Source organism: Sus scrofa, chromosome 8, assembly GCF_000003025.6.
Source record: "Sus scrofa isolate TJ Tabasco breed Duroc chromosome 8, Sscrofa11.1, whole genome shotgun sequence".
Classification (NCBI taxonomy): Eukaryota; Metazoa; Chordata; class Mammalia; order Artiodactyla; family Suidae; genus Sus; species Sus scrofa.
Genome location: NC_010450.4, coordinates 109,117,988 through 109,137,954, shown reverse-complemented (window position 1 = coordinate 109,137,954; position 19,967 = coordinate 109,117,988). Strand labels below are relative to the sequence as shown.

General features: G+C 37.8%; 1 protein-coding gene across 1 annotated transcript in view; it reads right to left on the bottom strand.

Annotated features, from left to right (window-relative positions):
- CAMK2D (calcium/calmodulin dependent protein kinase II delta) overlaps window positions 1–19,967 on the bottom strand; it is a 305,299-nt gene that overhangs the window by 83,363 nt on the left and 201,969 nt on the right. The window contains 1 exon segment of the mRNA NM_214381.1: window positions 1,892–1,957. Within this exon segment, the coding sequence (NP_999546.1) occupies window positions 1,892–1,957 (66 nt within the window).

The window sequence follows — 19,967 nt, the reverse complement described above, 5'->3', positions numbered from 1 at the left end:
CTGAAGTGTTGGTGATTATTTGTTAAATCATATGACTCTCTTCCCTTCTATAATAATATTCATTTTATACTACTTTTTAGGAATATTTCACTCTTTCGTCTCAAAACACAGGTATAAGTTATTGGGCTTAATCAACAGAAAGAGATAAACAATAATTCATCTTAAGTAAACTTTGCCATTTGTTACCAGTGAGAATGGATTCACTTTTTAACTTCTTAAGGACCAGCATTAAACAGATTTTTACAATTCTTTTTGCTCTTTATGCTGGTAGTTGGGAAGAGAATGTTTCTTTTTGATTATGTGAGTGACCTATCCTAAAATGTATCCATCCTATAGTAAATTCCAAAACTTAATGTAAGCATGCATATAAAATGATCCAACCCATAGGGTCTATCCTCTTTATTTGCAGGGCTGTTACATAGTGAAAACGGTCTATTTCAATTTCAACCAATATTTTCAAACACAGTATCAACATGTTTAAAATAACTTTGAAAAGCAAATGAAATTCCCTTTTTTATTACCGTGATTAAAATGATTACTCAGCAAATGGGCAAATAGCTACTGCCAAGGCTGTTCTGAAGCCCCTTTTCAGAGGCCTAATGCAAGGATCTGGCTTAAACTGAACAGGTGATGACTGACTCACAGCATAAGTGACATGGAACTTTCTATTTGACTTTGGCTGTAAAAATTCCATTAAAAATTAGAGTGTAGTCATGTACAGAGAAGATTTGCAAGATGCCATAAATGGTCACATTAAACTCAGAAGATTAATTAGAAATTTCGAAGCGAGTCTGTATGTACATGTGCTGCTTTGGAGGGATGGGGAACCTTCTATCAGCTGACTATCTGCCAGGGACCAGGCTACCGAGGGATTTGAATCTTTAGGAAGGTCTGAAAGCATGAGATAGAAAAAAGGCCGGGCACAGACCATCAGTAACTGAATTTATATGACATCTCATTTACATTTGCTAATCATGAGCCAATCACTCTCAGCCAGATTTTTCAAAGTATGGAATATATACTAGAAATGCATACAGTCTAAGTAATACCTAAGCAAGTAGTTTAATGTTATTTCACTGCAAAAACATTGTCTTTTGCAGCCTAGGAAGTCTCAAATTAGACAAAGTGTCACCATTTTTAACTTCCGTAAAGATTTTGCCAATTAACAAGACTGGGAAGTCCTTTTGAACCTTCTGAATTACCCGAATAAATATTTTTCAAGTGAGAATTCCAAGGGCCTTAATGAAATTTCCACAGTTAAACAGCTCATAACACTTTAAGGAGACCGCTGGAGCTTTTGCACTGTTTCTTTTTATCATCTTTGATTAGACATAGGCTGTTCATGGAACTTTCTGTGATGACAGAAATGCTTTATGTCCAGTTGGTAACCACTAGCCACTCATGCAATTAAGCACTTGAAACAGGGCTAGTGCACTGAAGAATGGAACTTTTCATTTATTTAATTTTAATTGAAATTTAAAGTAAAAGAGTCATAGGTAACCAATGGCCCCCAACTGGGAAGCCCGGCATCTAGAGATCAGAGGATATCAGTTTTTGATCTTGTAACTTTGATTAAAAAGTATATTTCTTTAGCCAAGTCATTCCAGATAAGCTTTTTTTAAAAAAAAGAAAAAGAAAATATGCATTCTAACTATAGATACCATATAAAAATAAAGTTGAGATTAGATTCATAGTTTTTTTTTCTTCAAAGAATCATCGTGATCTTGAGAGAGAGAAATATCAGTTAAGAGGGACTTATCGTGAAAAGTCCAAGATGGTATTATGAGATTCTCATATATCCTAGGTGTCATGATGCATTTGTAAAGAGATATACTGAACAAGTGTCATCTGAGTGCTGAGTCTCATATCTTGCCCAGGGCAAGTCACTTACCTGGCATCAGCTTCACTGTAATATTCTCTCGCCACTATGTCTTCAAACAGTTCACCTCCAGTAACCCTGTGAAGACAGAAAAGAAATTCACATTTAAAAAGAAAAACCTCAGCATCTATAGATCCGCACCAGCGTTCAGAGAGCTTTTTTGTTTTCAGATTATTTAAAAAATTATGATCAAAACATCAACTATATTAAAGCACTATGAGACTCCGTAACAGTCAATTTATATTAATCTAAATATTTCCATCTGTTCTGTTTACCTTTGTAACACCAGATCTGGAGGACACATTTTTCTGTATACCATAAATATAATCAGAACTATCTCTTGGAAAAATGGTTTCTATGAAATTCTTCAATTCTCCAAATATTAACTGGGGTCTGACAAAGTATGTGGCACCATGTAGAAATATTTTCTGAACAAAAAGAAGATGATAATGTTGTGGGTGTGGAGTGTGAGTCTGCAGGCTGTTTCTCTGAAGGGGCTAATTTTTTCAACTATAGTGAATATACATTTATGCACTAGAGGTGCCCTTCCAAAATACATACTGCTTTGGGGCTGACTGTTTGATTTTCCTTGTAAAGCACCCCAATTTCATTAATGTTCCATGTCATTCCCAGTGAACTAAAACTTGGGGTTTTGGCAACATCCTGGGCAGCAGCAGTGATTCTTTGCCAACTAGAAGTAGCCAGATTTGTCTGCTCTTTTTAATAAAATGAAGACTTTCCCACAACTCGGCAACTGGATTTGGTTACTCCAGAAAGTCCATTCAAACCAGGGACTTGACGGCTTTCTAAAAAGGAGCTGTAACTATCTTTGGGATTCATTTTTTCTCCATGCCCAAGAGATTACTGTTTTGGAGCTGGAATTCCCTAGCCAGTGATTCTCTGGCTTGGGCTTTTTTCTGCCCACTTAAAAAATGAGTTTTTAAAGGCATATAGTTTTGTAGAAAAATCTTTAAAGGTGGAAATGTACCAAGTCTTCCTCTATCTCATGACCCCAATTCCACTTTCTGGAATAAACTCATTTTAACTTTATGTATGTCTTTTCAACTTTTTGTGTATCTTTTAACATTTATACTTTTCCCCTTGCACTTTTCTCACTGAAGTACAATTGTGCAATATAAAACATTATTACACTAATTGTGTTTTTCATTTACATTAAATCATGGGTACTATTTCATGTCAGAAGTTTTTTTTCCCTATTTAAAATAAGCAAAGTGTGTTAGTGCATACATCTTCGAGAGTATTTCTAGAAGATACTCTCATTTTTTTTTTTTTTTTTTTTGGCTTTTGTCTTTTTTTTTTTTTTAGGGCAGCACCCGTGGCATATGGAGGTTCCCAGGCTAGGGGTTGAATTGGAGCTGTAGCCGCTGGCCTACACCACAGCCACAGCAACGCCAGATCCTAGCCGCATCTGTGACCTACACCACAGCTCACGGCAACGCTGGACCCTTAACCCACTGAATGAGGCCCAGGAGCGAACCCGCAACCTCGTGGTTCCTAATCGGATTCGTTTCTGCTGCGCCATGACAGAAACTCCGCAGAAGAAAAATTCTTTTTTTTTTTTTTTTTAAATAATTTTTTTTATTTTCCCACTGTACAGCAAGGGGGTCAGGTTATCCTTAGATGTATACATTACAATTACAGTTTTTCCCCCACCCTTTCTTCTGTTGCAACATGAGTATCTAGACATAGTTCTCAATGCTATTCAGCAGGATCTCCTTGTAAATCTATTCTAAGTTGTGTCTGATAAGCCCAAGCTCCTGATCCCTCCCACTCCCTCCCCCTCCCATCAGGCAGCCACAAGTCTCTTCTCCAAGTCCATGATTTTCTTTTCTGAGGAGATGTTCATTTGTGCTGGATATTAGATTCCAATTATAAGTGATATCATATGGTATTTGCCTTTCTGGCTCATTTCACTCAGTATGAGAGTCTCTAGTTCCATCCATGTTGCTGCAAATGGCATTATGTCATTCCTTTTTGATGGCTGAGTAGTATTCCATTGTGTCTATATACCACCTCTTCCGAATCCAATCATCTGTCGATGGACATTTGGGTTGTTTCCATGTCCTGGCTATTGTGAATAGTGCCGCAATGAATATGCGGGTGCATGTGTCTCTTTTAAGTAGAGTTTTGTCCGGATAGATGCCCAAGAGTGGGATTGCGGGGTCATATGGAAGTTCTATGTATAGATTTCTAAGGTATCTCCAAACTGTTCTCCATAGTGGCTGTACCAGTTTACATTCCCACCAGCAGTGCAGGAGGGTTCCCTTTTCTCCACAGCCCCTCCAGCACTTGTTATTTGTGGATTTATTAATGATGGCCATTCTGACTGGTGTGAGGTGATATCTCATGGTAGTTTTGATTTGCATTTCTCTTATAATCAACGATGTTGAGCATTTTTTCATGTGTTTGTTGGCCATCTGTATATCTTCAGAAAAATTCTTAAAAGTAAAATCACTGGGTCAAAAAAGCAGCCACATTTAAAAATTTAGTTGAGAAGACAAGGCAAATTGCCTTTCAAAACGGTTGTACTCCCAACACTGAAAATGCCAACAGGCCCACTTCATTACTAATAATGGTTATCATCAGTAAACAAAACCACCTACCTAATTGGGAAAAAGTTAGCTCATGATAACATGACTTTGATTATTAGTGAAATGAATCACTTTCTTAAGTATTTAACCATTCCTTCTTATATTATGACTTGGCTTGATTTTAAAAAGAAATTTCAGCTTTGGAGTTTAACCTTATAATTGCTAACATTTGCTCAGTGCTTACCTCGTGCCTCACAGGATTCCTAACTATTTTTTTTTTAGGGCCATACCAGAAGCATATTGAGATGCCCAGGCTAGGGGGTGAATTGGAGCCACAGCTGCCAGCCCACACCACAGCCACAGCAACACGGGATCCACGATGCATCTGTGACCTATACCACAGCTCACGGCAACACCAGATCTTTAACCCACTGAGCAAGGCCAGGGATAGAACTCACAACCTCATGGTTATCAGTCGGATTCATTTCTGCTGCGCCATGATGGGAATGTCTAAGCTTTTTATTAACTGATAAATTCTCATACTTTATGGTGGTTTTACCATTAACCCCATTTATTGATAAGCAAACAAAGGCACAGAGAAGTGAAGTAACTTGCCCAAGTTTATGCAACTGTAAGTGGCTCAGGTAGGCCACCCATTCCATAGCCCACACACTCAATCACTACATGCACAGCCTTTTAAGAATTTACATATGGTATCTGTCTTTCTCTTTCTGACTTAATTCACTCAGTATGAGAGTCTCTAGTTCCATCCATGTTGCTGCAAATGGCATTGTTTCATTCTTTTTTATGGCTGAGTAGTATTCCATTATGTATATATACCACATCTTCCTAATCCAATCATCTGTCGATGGACATTTGGGTTGTGTCCATGTCTTGGCTGTTGTGAATAGAGCTGCATATCTGGTATCTAATATACGGCACAAATGAAACTTTCCACAGAAAAGAAAATCATGGACTTGGAGAACAAGTCCATGTCTGGGGGGAGGGAAAGGGAGTGGAATGGATGGGAGCTTGGGGTTAACAGATGCAAACTACTGCTTTTCGAATGGATTAACAATGAGATCCTGCTGTGTAGCACTGAGAACTATGTCTAGATACTTACAACGAAGCATGGCAATGGGAGAAAAAACTATGTATACATGTAACGTGTAACTGGGTCCCCATGCTGAACAGTGAAAAAAAAAAATTGTGTTGGGGGAAACAATAATAAAAAATAATAATAAAATAAAAGAATTTACACTGTCCATCTTTCCAGAAGTTTAGAAGGCATGAGTCATTTGGTCAAGTGCCTGGTGAAGATGTAATAAAGCTTGGTGTATGTACATTATAGGGTGTGAGATAAAATTACCCTAAGATAGTTTTTTTTGTTGTTCTTGTTTTTTTGTTTTCTTTTAATAAGTTCTGAAACATCATCAAATGATAACATTCCAAAGATTACCAGTCATTATTTTCTTCTATATTCTCCTTTCTAAATGAAAAGATGTGATTGATACTGAAGACTGTAAACTTGTCCGAAAGTTTATGTGATTGTGCCCTGTCTCTATTGCATTTTGGATATGTGTAAGTCCTTTAATGTTGAAGTTACTATTTTTAGTTCTATTAGTTTTACATATAAATTAAACATCTAAAATGATCATTTAAAGCTTCATATAGGCTTGCTATGAAAACTATGGTTACATGCACATGTAATCAATCTCATTTACTGGCACAGCTAGGTTTTTCTCCCAACTAGAATCTATGATGATAATGCAATCACACAAGATGCTCTAGACAAACTATAAAACATACTAATAATTAAATATTAGACAGAAAGCACTTCCAACAAATCCATTATTATCTCTATAATGATGACAATAGTTTTACAGGATTTCTTCCGTTGAATGTAACCAGTGTAGATGTGATATATTTGTATTTATCTGTTTCTGACCAGAGGGACCTAGAAAATCTGTATATATTACAAACAATTTTGGATTGCTAAAATGTTTAACAAATATTGATTAAAAAGCCTATTTTCATTAACACAATTGTTGCTGCACATAGTTGGTCTTTAAATATATTATATACTTCATGAGGACTGTCAGATCCTAAATCCCTGGGATCAGGACTTACTGATCTTTGTTACCTTAGCACCTAAGCCAGCAACTAAGACATAATACTTGTTCAATGAATGAGTACTGAAGTAATGATTAAATAAATTAACCAAGTTAGAAAATCATGCTACTCATGTATTACAAGTCTAGACTTTACATGTGCTTTAAAAGGAAAAAGACAACACTAAAATTGAGCTATACATGACAATAAGTTTTATTACTTAAGGTTGTGCATTTAATATTGAAAAGTCATTTATAACTATTCAACAAATTTAAGGGGTACAGAGTTTTATGCTGAGTTTTAGATTATGCAGTCAACTGTCTCTGAAAGTACTTCTTTCTCATTTTCTAGCATTCATTTTTCTCATTATTTAAAAATATTCTTGTGCAAAGAAAGAATATTTTTAAATAATATCATTTTTTATCATTATCATTTTTGCAGTATGTATGATAAATGTTTAAGAAGAAAAAAATGTAATTCTAATAGAACGCACTGCTTTAAAGAGAAACTCTTGAATTTTCTAACTTTAACACATTTTTATACTTATCGTTTAATGGAGCACAAAATTAAGCAGTAGTTATTACAGATTTTTGAAAATTTCTAGTGTGCTATGTGAAGTTTCATACAGGATCACAAAGTAAATCAGTCTCATATGTAAACTTAATTGAGATTTTGTGAATAAACTGATGTTAAGGATCTATGACATGAGGCATATCAATTATATATCTGAAGCATAAATTATCATTTACGAACTTCTAGAACATTAGGGCTTACAGGAAAAATAGAGATAATTCTAGCACTATGAAAAGAAGAGACTCTACATATCAAAAAGAAGTATTTTTGTTGTTGATGTTGCTATTTATGGGGATGCTGATTCACACTGTGTTATCCAGCAAGAATGAATTATTTCTGCTCCTAATACATATTTGTGCGTTATTTTGGAAATGGCTGAAAGTAGTTTCATCTTGAATAAAACCTTTATGATAGTTCATGAGGATCAGAGCCTTGCCTACAACACTGAGCTGCTGCTGGAGTCCAGGAAATCCAAGACTGGGCTCTGGAAGAGAAAATGGGGCCACATTAACCCCCAAACCAGCAGTGATGCAGAGATTAGGCCAGAGCCTGGGTGGCAGGGCAAAACTCAGGAACCTCAGGCTGTAGCCACGCTGGAAAACAGGAACCCAGAGCAGGGCCCAGCTAACTCACAGTGAGGGGGCAATCTCTGGAAAGCAGGCTGGAGTATCTCCTAGAAAAGGGAAGAATGTGCCCCCTTCCCCCAAACTCTCAGTATAAAGCTGAAGAACAAGCCCAATGAGCAGAGGCTAACCAGGCCAGAAATTCAAGGCTCTAAACAGAGATGGCAGGAGTCACATTAGCAAAGAATCCCCACAGTCAGATTTTTGTGCAAAAACATTTCAGAGGCGGCATTGCACTTGGGTGACTGATATGCCCTCTAGCGATCTCCAGGGCAGAGGCCAAATCGGTGACGTATTCGTCTGTGCTACCCGCATGGTGGTCAGCACATGGCCTTCCATGCTCTTGAACAACAGCAGCAACATCCACTGGGTGCTCACTGCGTGCCAAGCCCAAGCACCATTCCAGGTCTCCACAGGTTGTAACACGCCCTCCTCAGGAGGTAGATACTAGGGCTATTTCCATGCTACTCATGTGGAAACTGAAGTAGTGGAGATTAAGGACCTTTCCCTAAGAACACACAACACAAGAAAGAAAAAGGGTTTATTTATCCTCATTGTGCTACCTGGGTAGTTGCCTCTTGGCCACAATCTGGAGAGCAGAAGGACAGGTGAAAGATCTCTGGAGCCCAAAGGATCATGTGGAAAGCCTGGGAAGAACAGTGACATAATGGCATTGCCACTTAGACCCCCCTTTTAATTCTCTGATTAAAGTCAGACCAACCGCTGATGAAGGCTGATCCGAGTGAAGCCGATCATCATTCATTAACAGGAGTATGACTGGCTTTTTTGGCCAGACAATCCTTTACCACATAGGCTAGTCCCTTGAATGGCAAGACTGTTAGCACCAGGCCCCACACTAGGGGATGGCAGTACGACCTTGTCAGTGTGCCAATCCCGCTATTCCTGTCACCCCAAGGTCCCCCGAGGCACCCCTGATGAGAACTGCTGAGCGAAGGGAACAAGTCTCTGGAGACAAAATTGAAAAATTAGGCCTTCTGAGCAGCATCTTCAGCAGACAGAGTCAATCAAGCCAACCACTGGGGCCAGGGCCCTTTGGACAGACATCTGGGATTGAACACTGTGTCTTCAGCCCCTTACAGGGTGCCTGGCATATATAAGGGGCTTAATAAATCCTTGCTGAGAGAATAAATTATTAAATGATTAAATCAGTGAGTGAAATCATAAGCATCAGCCCACAGTTTTATGGTTTAACCTGTATTTAAGCCAGAATTGGGAGGAAGGGACCTAACTACCTTTCATGCTATTTATCTATCAATCTCTAGACAAATCTTGCTGATTTTATCTCCAAAAGAGGTCTTGAATCAAGACTTCTTTCCATCTCCATTACAATGTCACCAGCCCAAGTCCTCACAGTCACCTGCACTGCTGCAACAGCCTCCTAACTGGTACCATCTCCTCTCTTGCCCCCTGCCATCCATTCTCCAGGTAGCAATTATATGTACATTGAATTCTGTCTCATGCCTACCTGAAGCTCTTAAATACCTGCCCACTGTTTTTCCTGGCAAAATCCTCACATGACGCACCTGTCTCCTCCCTTCCCTGGTGCCCCTCTCCTCCTGCTGTGTTCCTCAAGGGCACAAGCTCCTTCCCGTCCCTGGGCCGTCTCACATGCTTGTCTCTCTTCCAGAACACTCCCATCCTCTCTACCTTTCCTATTCGGTGAGTCAGTCCCTCTTACCCTTCAAAATCTGGCTTAAACTTTACATCCTCAGGCGCCCCACTTGTCTAAGTTACCTAACCCCCTTAAAACTTGGTGTTATTGTTCATAACACGCATCGCCAACCTCATTATGTGTTTATTTGTGAAACCACTTGTTTCATGTTTGTCTCTCCAACTAGTATGGCTGCTCTGGGAGGGTAAAATCTGTCCCTGCTTTTCCACTGTAAAATAACAAGTGTTGACTCATAGGGCCTGTGACAAGCTCATTAAATGCTTGAGCGAATGATCCCAGAGTTTCATATTTCACAGGGAGTCGGATGTGTGGGATGATCGCATATCAATGCCATAATGTTGATATTCCTGACATCATATCACTTACCATTACATTTTATAAGAAGAAGAAGTGGGATCTCTCAAGCAGTTTGTCCCTGGAAATTATATATATATCGGTTTTGGATTGTATACTATCTTTCCCATAAGACAGAGTTTGTGAATTAATCATGTCTAGTCACAAACACAAGAGGTATTTGTTGAATTCATTACAAAGGGGCATACTTGGATTAGAGACTGAGAAGGAATAAAAGCATGATGTTTCATGATCCAGGGAAGATAACTAGCAATGTTTCGATTTCGTTTTTTGACAAACTAAACCCATGTGCTTCCTTTTTCATTTTTTATTTGAATACAGAGACCAAGAACATCTATATGTCTAACTTCTATTTGACATTTTGCTTCTCTAGATATTTAGAAATGTCCAAAGTTCTTGGTGAATTATGAGTTTTAAGATGAGTCAAGCGAGGTAACCACGTCATGAGCAGAATCAGATGTGTCAGCCAGTTCAGATAAACTGGCAATGGTGGGCATTGGGGCAGCAGATACAAACTAGGGATGGAAGGATTCAAAACACAATTTTGGTTCATTGTTAACACGGCTGTTAGCACTTAGCTAAGATCGATGTAGCTGTAAGTTATTTTCTAGCTGAATACCTGGTATCTGATAACACCTCCAATGTAGTAGATTATGCAAGGTTGTTCAGAAATTATTTTCAGAATGGATTCCAAATTGTATAATGGAAATCAAAAAGGCTGTGAGTTGTTTTAATACAAGGTCCAAAGAGTTTCTTATTGCTTCTGAGTAGACAGATGTGCTGAATCATACTAAGAATTGCATTTGAGATAATAAAACTGAGACAGGCAATTGGAACTGTTCCACTTAAAACCTGAGTCAGGCCAGGAGGAGAGGCAGCACACTGGGGAATAATAGAAGCAGGACTGTGTACTCATGGGCACTGTCCCACCTGTGGTATTAAGCAGAGTGGGAAAGTGGAGAGTGGTGGCAGGGTCCTTATGCCCTCAAAGGAACGCTTACTTTAGTCTTGTTTTACAGTTTAATCTTTGGTGGCTGATGCTCTCCCTTCAACATCATTCCGGATTTCACCTCATTTTACTTATTTTACTTATGCCCCTTCTGCATCCTCCCACAAATCTAAAACTCACGCCAACTCTACTTTGTAATTCCTTTCTCATTCCATCTTTCTCAATGCAAGCCCAAAATCGAACCACTATCAAAAGCTCATGTTTTTAAAATTGTCTTTCCTATTTGATGACCAAGAAAAAGCATGAATGAAAACAGCACTGTCAACCACAAATAAGGGCACATGGAATAAGGCAAAAGCAGAAATAAGGTGGGGTATTCTTCTTGTTCTGTTACTATACAGACCTCAAGTGAGCAAATCAGCCATTAAGCTTAGTATATTTGTGTGTGGGTGTGGTTTAATAAGATGCCTTGATCTAAGATTATCTGATTAAATGCTCAGGCAATGGTTTGCAAAGATGTATCTATCAAAATGAATGTTTCCTGAAGGCAAAAAATTGATTGCAATGCTATGCACTTAAAAAGTTCGATACAAATTAAAACCACAATGAGATACCAATTCGCATTATTAAGAGGGCCACTATAAGAAAAAACAGAAAATAGAAAGTATTGGTGAGGATGCAGAGGAGTTGGAACACTTGTGCACTGCTGATGGAAATGCAAAATGATACAGCTGCTGTGGAAAACAGTATGACTGTTCCTCAAAAAATTAAAAGTAGAATTACCGTATGACCCAGGAATTCTACTTCTGGATATATACCCAGAAGAATTTAAAGCAGGATCTCGAAAAACTATTTGTACACCTGTGTTCAGAGCAGCATTATTCACAATAGTTAAAACATGGAAGCAACCCAAGTGTTCACTGGCAGATGAATGGATAAGTAAAATGCAGTATATATAGACAGTGAAGCATTATTCACTGTTAAAATGGAAGGAAATTCTAACATATGTCACAACATGGGTGAACCTTCAGGACATTACGGTAAGTGAAATAAGCCAGTCACAAAAAGACAAATACTATACAACTTCACTTATACGAGGTATTTAGAGAAAGAAAAAGTAGAATGGTGGTTGCCAAGGACTAGAGGAAGGCGAATGTGGAGTTATTGCTTAGTGGCTGGAAAGTTCCAGTTCTGCAAGATGAAAGTGTTCTGGAGATGGAGAGAGATGACAGCTGTACAATGTAAATGTGCTTAATACCACTTAACTGTACATTTAAAACTGGTTATGCAATTTTTATGTTATGCGTACTTTACAACTTAAAAAAATTAAAAATCAAAAGAAAATGTCTAAAAATAAGGATGACAATGAAAAAAACAAAGAGAAAAATATAACAAAGACTAAATAAATATTACTAGTTCCTATTCCTCTTTGTGGGTTCCAGAGGGTTTTAAAAAACTATCCATACCATAATCTCAAATGCTAAAAAACAGCTCTACACTAGCCATTTGTGAAAACTGATCATTTGTTTCACTTTTAGGCAGCATGGTCAAATAGAGAATGAAGCATAATATCAACTGGTTTGAATTAGTCAACTGTGTGAGGTCATATCAGGCCAAAATTGTTCTGTGCTATATTTTGCCTATTCATAAAACACAAAGAGAAAGGACAGCATTTCTTGCTATTCAGAACCACCAGACAAGGGTTGTGCAATTTATGTTCTACATGAAGGCACAAGCCAAGGGGGCAAGAGAGGGCTGTCATTCAGCCCTATTCCATTCTCTAAGCGAAGTACGCACACCAAGAGCTTCTAATGGCACAGAAACACCAACAGGGCTAACAGTGGCTCTATCCATATTTCACAAAGTTCCATGAGTAATTCAGTTCACATTACACCCTACTCACCAAGATATGATTACCATGAGCCAGAACCCCTGCGGAATACCCAAGGACACTTGGTGAGACAGACAAAGTGCTCTCATCCTGGAAATATCAAATATGAAAGTAAATGGTCTTTCTGTAGTGTCAGCAAGGTGTGAGCCATGTATAAGATCTTTTAGAAGTCCTCGTGGAAATCTTAAAATTGAAATTTAAGACTGTGCAAGCTGTATTTGGAGGTTCGCAGGACTGTTTGCCTCTCTCATGTCTTAACATAGACCATGTCTTTTTTTTGACTTAGTAGACTTAGTTAGTCTACTAAGGGATAGACTATCTCTTTGGTAACTCATGACTTGCGATGACTACATAGCTTTGCACCAGTCCTACTCTCAGTTCACCAAAATCCTGCTTGGCACATGCACGTATTTTCTGGGGATGGATGAGTTCATATAACAGTACACTCAACCTCCAGGAGACACAACAATTAACAACACAGTGCCTGTGCCTATATTAAAAAGAAAAAAAAAATAAAGGAAAAATCTCATAATCCATCCAGGCAGTAGGTGGTGAGTGCCCTGTTGAGGCAGGAGGCTCCCCTGCCAACCCTGGGCTCTGGTCCCTTAGACTCTCAGACCCTGGAGCTGAAGCTGGACCCATACCCAAAGGTGCAAGATACTGCTGGAAGTGACGGATCTGGCTAAAGAGAGGTGATTATAGCCTAAACCCCCAGTTTGGCAACAGTAATTTTCAACTGACGATGTGAAACCGAAGGAGAAATACCGTTCAACACTCAGGTAATCTGCAATGTAAATAAACCACATAAAATTCCCATTCTTATAATTATTACTTAATTTTCTGTTTCATCTATCCAAACTAACTGCATATCCTAGTCATATTTTGAAAAGAAAATAATTTGTATTTGTTTATAGCAAGTTTTTTAAAAATAGTGAAGTCGATCTTTACTTGACCTCAATATTTTAGTAATTTCCTATAAATTATACATATTCTATTTGCTTTGTATATATCATTTATACATATAAAATCTCACTTATACAAATATAGTTCTAATTTTAAGAAGTAAAAGAAAAATTTCTAACATATATCATACATCTCAACAATATATCTGATACCCTGTACCCTCATGTGCTTTAAAAAAAACCCCAAAACAAACAAAAAAAGCAATCACCATTTATAGATTTACATATACCACAGATATTCTAAAGAATCATAAGAGAATACTTACAAAATGTTTTTAAAGGACTGGAAAAGTCCATCTAATTAGAAACAATTTGAGTTCTGTGGAGAAATACCTACTAACTGCACAATTGGAATTCAGTAAATCTATCAGAAATTCTACTATATAAAAGATAAACTAAAATCTTGATATCTATGCTATCTCTAGTCATTTACTAGACTGTTTCTTTCTCTTTTTTTTTTTTTTTAATATTTTGATCTTTTTAGGACTGTACCCATAGCATAGAGAGGTTCCCAGGCTAGGGGTCGGATTGAGCCACAGTAACATGGGATTTGATCGAACCCACATCCTCATGGTTGCTAGTCAGGTTCATTAACCACTGAGCCACAACGGGAACTCCCAAGACAAAGTTTCAAGCACTATAATGTGGACATGATTTTAAAAATATGGCCATTTGCCCTCTGATCATCATCATCTTATAAACTACACATCATTAATCTTATTTTTTTAACTTTTAATTTTTTTATGGCTGTGTCCATGCACATGGCAGTCCCTGGGCCAGGTACTGAATCCGAGCTGCAGCTGAGGCAACACTGGATCCTTTAAATATACTACTGGGCTGGGTATTGAACCTGAGCCTCCATAGTCACCTGAGCCACTGCAGTTGGATTTTCAACTCACAGTTCCATAGCAGGAACCACATCGTTAATCCTGTTACATATAACTGAAACCGCCTAGGACTCCTGCTGAGGTTATGCTGAATTACCCTGTGAATTCCTGTTTTCACCATTAAGGCCAAGGCACTGCCTTTGACTGCAAATATCGCTGCAGCTAAGTTTTGTTCCCCAAGTTAACTGGGCTTAAAGAGTTTGTGTATCTCAGTAATTCATCTAAAAGTGGGCTTTCATCACCAGAAGAACTGAGCCTACATTTAGCCACACAATGTCTGAATCATCTTATGAAACAGCAAAGCCACTGTAAATGATAGGCAAATTTATACACCTCCAAACTGAGCTTCTAACATATTTCTGGCCAACCAGAAAGAATCCTAGAGTAGAGGTGATAGATGAGTGAACCTAGTGAGTTGGTGATACTTCCCTCTAAGAGAATGTTCTGAAGCACTGGGAAACGTTTTCTAAGATGACAGGTATCTTGAATATTCCAAGACGACAGATTTAAATATACAGGAGGCCAACAGATTCTCTGCTGGAGAGGACACATCCTTATTTGTTGACCCCTGTGGGTATGTAAACGGTTACAAAGAAAGGGCTCAAGCTTTGGTGGCTGCAAGCTATTGAATTGTGTTTGCTATTTTACCAATTCGGGGAGGAACAGGAATTTCCCAGTTCTCCCATTTCTTCCTAATAATACAAATAACTTTACAGAAGTTAAGCTTGTCACCTTGTCCTCAGTATCACTTACATACTAATTCTATAAAATATTACCAAACTTATAGTCCTATTATGTACAAGGTTTGTCCAGACACACAGGGATATAAGGAATCAAGGGTAAGTTCTATCCTCAAGCATTTGGTTTATTGGAAAAAGTACAAACATAAACTGAAACCTACCTTTCTGTGGAACATGCTTTAAAGCATAGGTCTGTTTTTAAATCCTTAAGACTGGCAAATCCTAGTAACCAGAAAATCTGATTTACTTGGAAAGCTTGTGCACTAGTAAGTAAAAAAGTTTCACCCAACGTTCATCTGTTTAAGAAAAATTAGCATGAATGTGGACTCTGTAAGAGCTCGATGATAAATAAGCAGTTAAGCAGCATCGACACTGGAGCATTATACCAATCGATGCCCAATGCCAGGAAGGCTGGGGGGGGGTGTCTTTCATAATTGTCACTTATTGCAGTTTATGAAAAATTCCTGCTATTTTCTCCATTTTCACAGGGTGCCTTAGACCACGGCTATATGGATTCAAGAAGCTATATACTCTTTGTGCAAAGGATAAGCAAAAAAGAGAGGAGGGAGTAATAACCTCGCAGAGGATAAAGGCGAAGGGAGAATTATGAATTCTTTCTGAGTGTCAGGGAAACTGTCACAGACTGAGGTCCTCTTGGAGAGGAATTTACATAAATACAGAAAAGCCAACCAGGAGGAAACATGGGACATGAATACCCAGGCAGAAATGGGAGTTTAATTGGAGAAAGGAGACAGATCAAAAGGATTGGAAACAGGAGTTTCCATCTCTTCTTATTTGGTCCCAATACTGTTTCCTTCCATTGCGCATAATAAATACTCAGGCTATGCCTTTATTTCTAAAGGGATTTCCAGAAGCTATATTCTTCTAAATGCTATCAACTTACTATTTTCTACCAACATTCTTTTTGGTGTGCTTTAGTGATTGTGCTTTCACACTGGAAACTGTAGTAAAGTTAATTTCTAGAAACACAGCATTTCCACAAACATGTGAATAATCATCCACTGTTGTTTTTAAAAGATAATGCTGGATTTTCACATAGTGTTATAGAAATAATGCTTCTTGAAGAGATGCTTAGGACAATAAAAAATTTTTTTAAAAATTAAAGTATCGTTGATTTTCAATGTTGTGCCAATTTCTGCTCTACAGGAAAGTGACCCAGTCATACATACACATTCTTTTTCTTATATTCTTTTCCATCATGTTCTATCCCAAGAGACTGGATATAGCTCCCTGTGCTGTGTATGGCAGGACCTTATTGCTTATCCATTCTAAAAGTAATAGTTTGTTATCTACTAACTCCAAACTCCCAGTCCATCCTACTCCCCCCAGGCAACTACAAGTGTGTTCTACATGTCTGTGAGTCTGTTTCTGTTTTTTAATCTAATTTTTAAAAAGACACCAAATATTAGTCCTGATTTTATTCCCAACATTTTGATTAGTCATAGCACTTAAGTAACTCAGTACTTGTTTTTAGGCTTAGCAGTCATTTTCATAAATTCTTCTCCATGTTTCGGCTTGAATATCCTATTGCCAATATACTACACATATTATTGTACAAAAGATTTCTTACTTTATTTGCATTTTTAGTTGGGTCTCTGGAATATTACTGATTTTATTGCACATGTGTATCCATACACTTAAACACACATTCCCTTAACTCCACAAATGTGAAAAAACATAGCTCCATTTGCTCTGGTAATTTTATCTTTTTATTTAATGGCTGCACCTGTGGCATATAGAATGGAAGTTCCCAGGCCAGGGACTGAATCCGAGATGCAGCTGTGACCTACATTGCAGCTGAGGCAACACTGGATCCTTAACCCACTGTGCTGGACCAGGGATCAAACCCGTGCTGTCACAGAAAATGCCGGATCCTTAACCCACTGTGCCACAGCAGGAGCTCCCTTATCTAACTTTTTATTGGCTACACAATGTTCAACAAAGTTCGAAATAAAAAATAAGGATCTTGGAGTTCCCGCTGTGGCTCAGCAGTAGTAACAATTCCAACTAGTATCCATGAGGACATGGTTCAATCCCTGGCCCCACTCAGTGGATTAAGGATCTGGTCTTGCCCTGAGCTGTGGTGTAGGTCACAGATATAGCTCAGATCCTGCATTGCTATGGCTGTGGTGTAGGCTGGCAGCTGCACCTCTGATTCAATGCCTAGCCCGGGTACTTCCATATGTGCAGGTGCAGCCCTAAAAAAAGACAAAAAAAAAAAAGAAAGGATCATGGTAAAGCCATAGTAACTGACATTAACTGGCTGATCTGAAGAGCCATATTTCTGATTTATTGCATATTTTTCTAAAGAAGTGAAGCTATATTTATTTTAAATAAAAGGTAATAAAGCTTTCTTTGCCTCCTTTGCAAATTAAAGGTTCTGCCAGAGCTCCATTAAGAAATAGCAAAGAATCTCACATCAGTATGCTACAGGCAAATTATTGTGTTAAGTACTTATTTGAAATCTCATTTATACTCACTTTCTTAGCATAGTGCTCATCTAGAATAGAAAGAAAGACCTAGGCCTACATCATTCAATTACTGTTAATTTAAAGAATTAATTGTCTATTTGTGTATTAGTGTGTTACTAATGCAAACTTCCAAAAGGGATGTGAGACAGCTCATCATCTGTCAAATTATCTAAATTTTCTCACTTGAACTAAGTGCATTTATTAATGTTTCTTATTCAAGCTAACATATAAAAGGAGTTGCAAATTTGTACTTAATTGCTACCTACAAAAATCTATACAATCTTAGATTACCTCCATTTTTTTAATCACAATGGCTCAGTAAGAGGAAACATGCTTAAATTTAATAATTAATTGCTCACTGAATCAAAAATATTTGTTGCTTATGTGCAAGCCACAGTATTAAGTGCTGAATTTACTGATTTAACCATTTGCTTTAATGATTTTTTTTTAAAAAGCAATTAAGTTCTCAGGAATATCAGGTTTAATTTTGTTAATTATTGTAGAACTATAAACTCATAATTCAGTCAGTAGTAGTTTCATCAGTATTGAACAATAAGACAACATGATCTTTAGATGTAGAATTAAAAATAAAATATATTCTTACATATATTTCTTTTCTTTTCTTTTTATGACCGCAACTGCAGCATATGGAAGTTCCCAGGCTAGTGGTCAAATTGGAGCTGCAGTTGCCAGCCTATGCCACAGTCAAAGCAAAGCAACGTGGGATCTGAGCTGCATCTGCAACCTACACTGCTACTTGTGGCAACACCAGATCCTTAACCAACTGGTAGGGCAAGGATCAAACCTGCATCCTCAGGGACACTATGTTGGGTTCTTATTCCACTGAGCCACAATGCGAAATCCAGTCTTACGTATTAAACATGGTATTTGTAGGAATTATTGTTGATAGCAATTCATCCTGGAAGACAAATATTAAGTGTAACGCTAATCAGCTTTGGCATGGTGTCAAATGTAACGCACACTCGGACGCTCTGGATCTGGGTGTTTCAGGTCTAATGTGTTGGTTTTCTTTCACTTTGTCTCTGACAGAAGCCTTGCTGCTCGTTCCTCTTGCATATTCCTCCCTCTCCTGCCTCCAGCCCCACGGGGATGGGGATGCTGCAGACATAGTGAATTATTTTTGTGGGACCCTAGAAAGAAAGCCCTAGGATGTTCAGTGTCCTGTTGCATCTCCAACTCTAAGACGGTTGATGGATGGTGCTATTCTGCAGATCTCCAATGTTGGAGAAGGAAAGGCGATTCGCTAGGAGGTACTTCCCAGGATCAGGGAGAACAAAGGTGGTGGCATAATTCTATTTTAGTTGATCTCTTGGAGGTTGTCTATTAACTACATTATTCAAGTCTGGAGTATACTTACGCTCAACTATTTACTATATAAACTATACAAAGAAACAGTAACAACAAGCAATTTTAGCATAGTATCATATATCCCCTAAAGAGACTATCAAGATTTGTATTTTGCTTAATCAAATTGTAGCATGAGCAGTCCTTGGAAAAGGGGGAGGAAAGAACTTAGTGAAAAATATTACAGATGGTGATGGTGTAAAAGGAAGCTAGCCTTAGAATTTAAAAATTCCTTAGTGAACCTATGAGATAGACTCCTTATTCAGATAACTAAGCCTTTTAAATCCCCATTCGTATCTACTACATATTTACCTTTCCATTTATAAAATGTTTCCTCTATTAATTCTCTATACTAGATCTATTTTACTGCCTGCTACCCAAATTGAAATAGAGGAGCATCGAATGGGATAGAAATTATCACCTCTTTTTAAGAAAAAAAAAAAAAAAAAACCTTTCTCCTGCTTCTCTGAATTTGAAACATTCCATTTGAAACTCTGGACATGATTTTTTTCCTCTGTGTCCTTTACTCTTGTCATCAGCCTTGATTCTTTGACCTGAATGCTGAATGCCTGACCTACTATGATTAGATTTTCATTTGTTAGATTAAAATGGTGGTATTAGATTTACAAAAGGAATTTGGGTGACTGTTAAGTTTTCCCATTAGGAGTTTGCATTTAATGATGGTTGAAAGCTGCATAATCACTCAACTTAGAAGTATTGAATGAAATGAAGAAATTTAAAGCTGTATAAGAGGCGCTAGCTTATGTAGCATTAGCCCTAATAGCAAAAGCACAGAAACAACCCAAATGACCATCTCTGCAAGAATAGGTTAATAATTATGATACAATATGATGTTACACTAAAACTGAAATTAAAATAATGGTGATGTATGAAC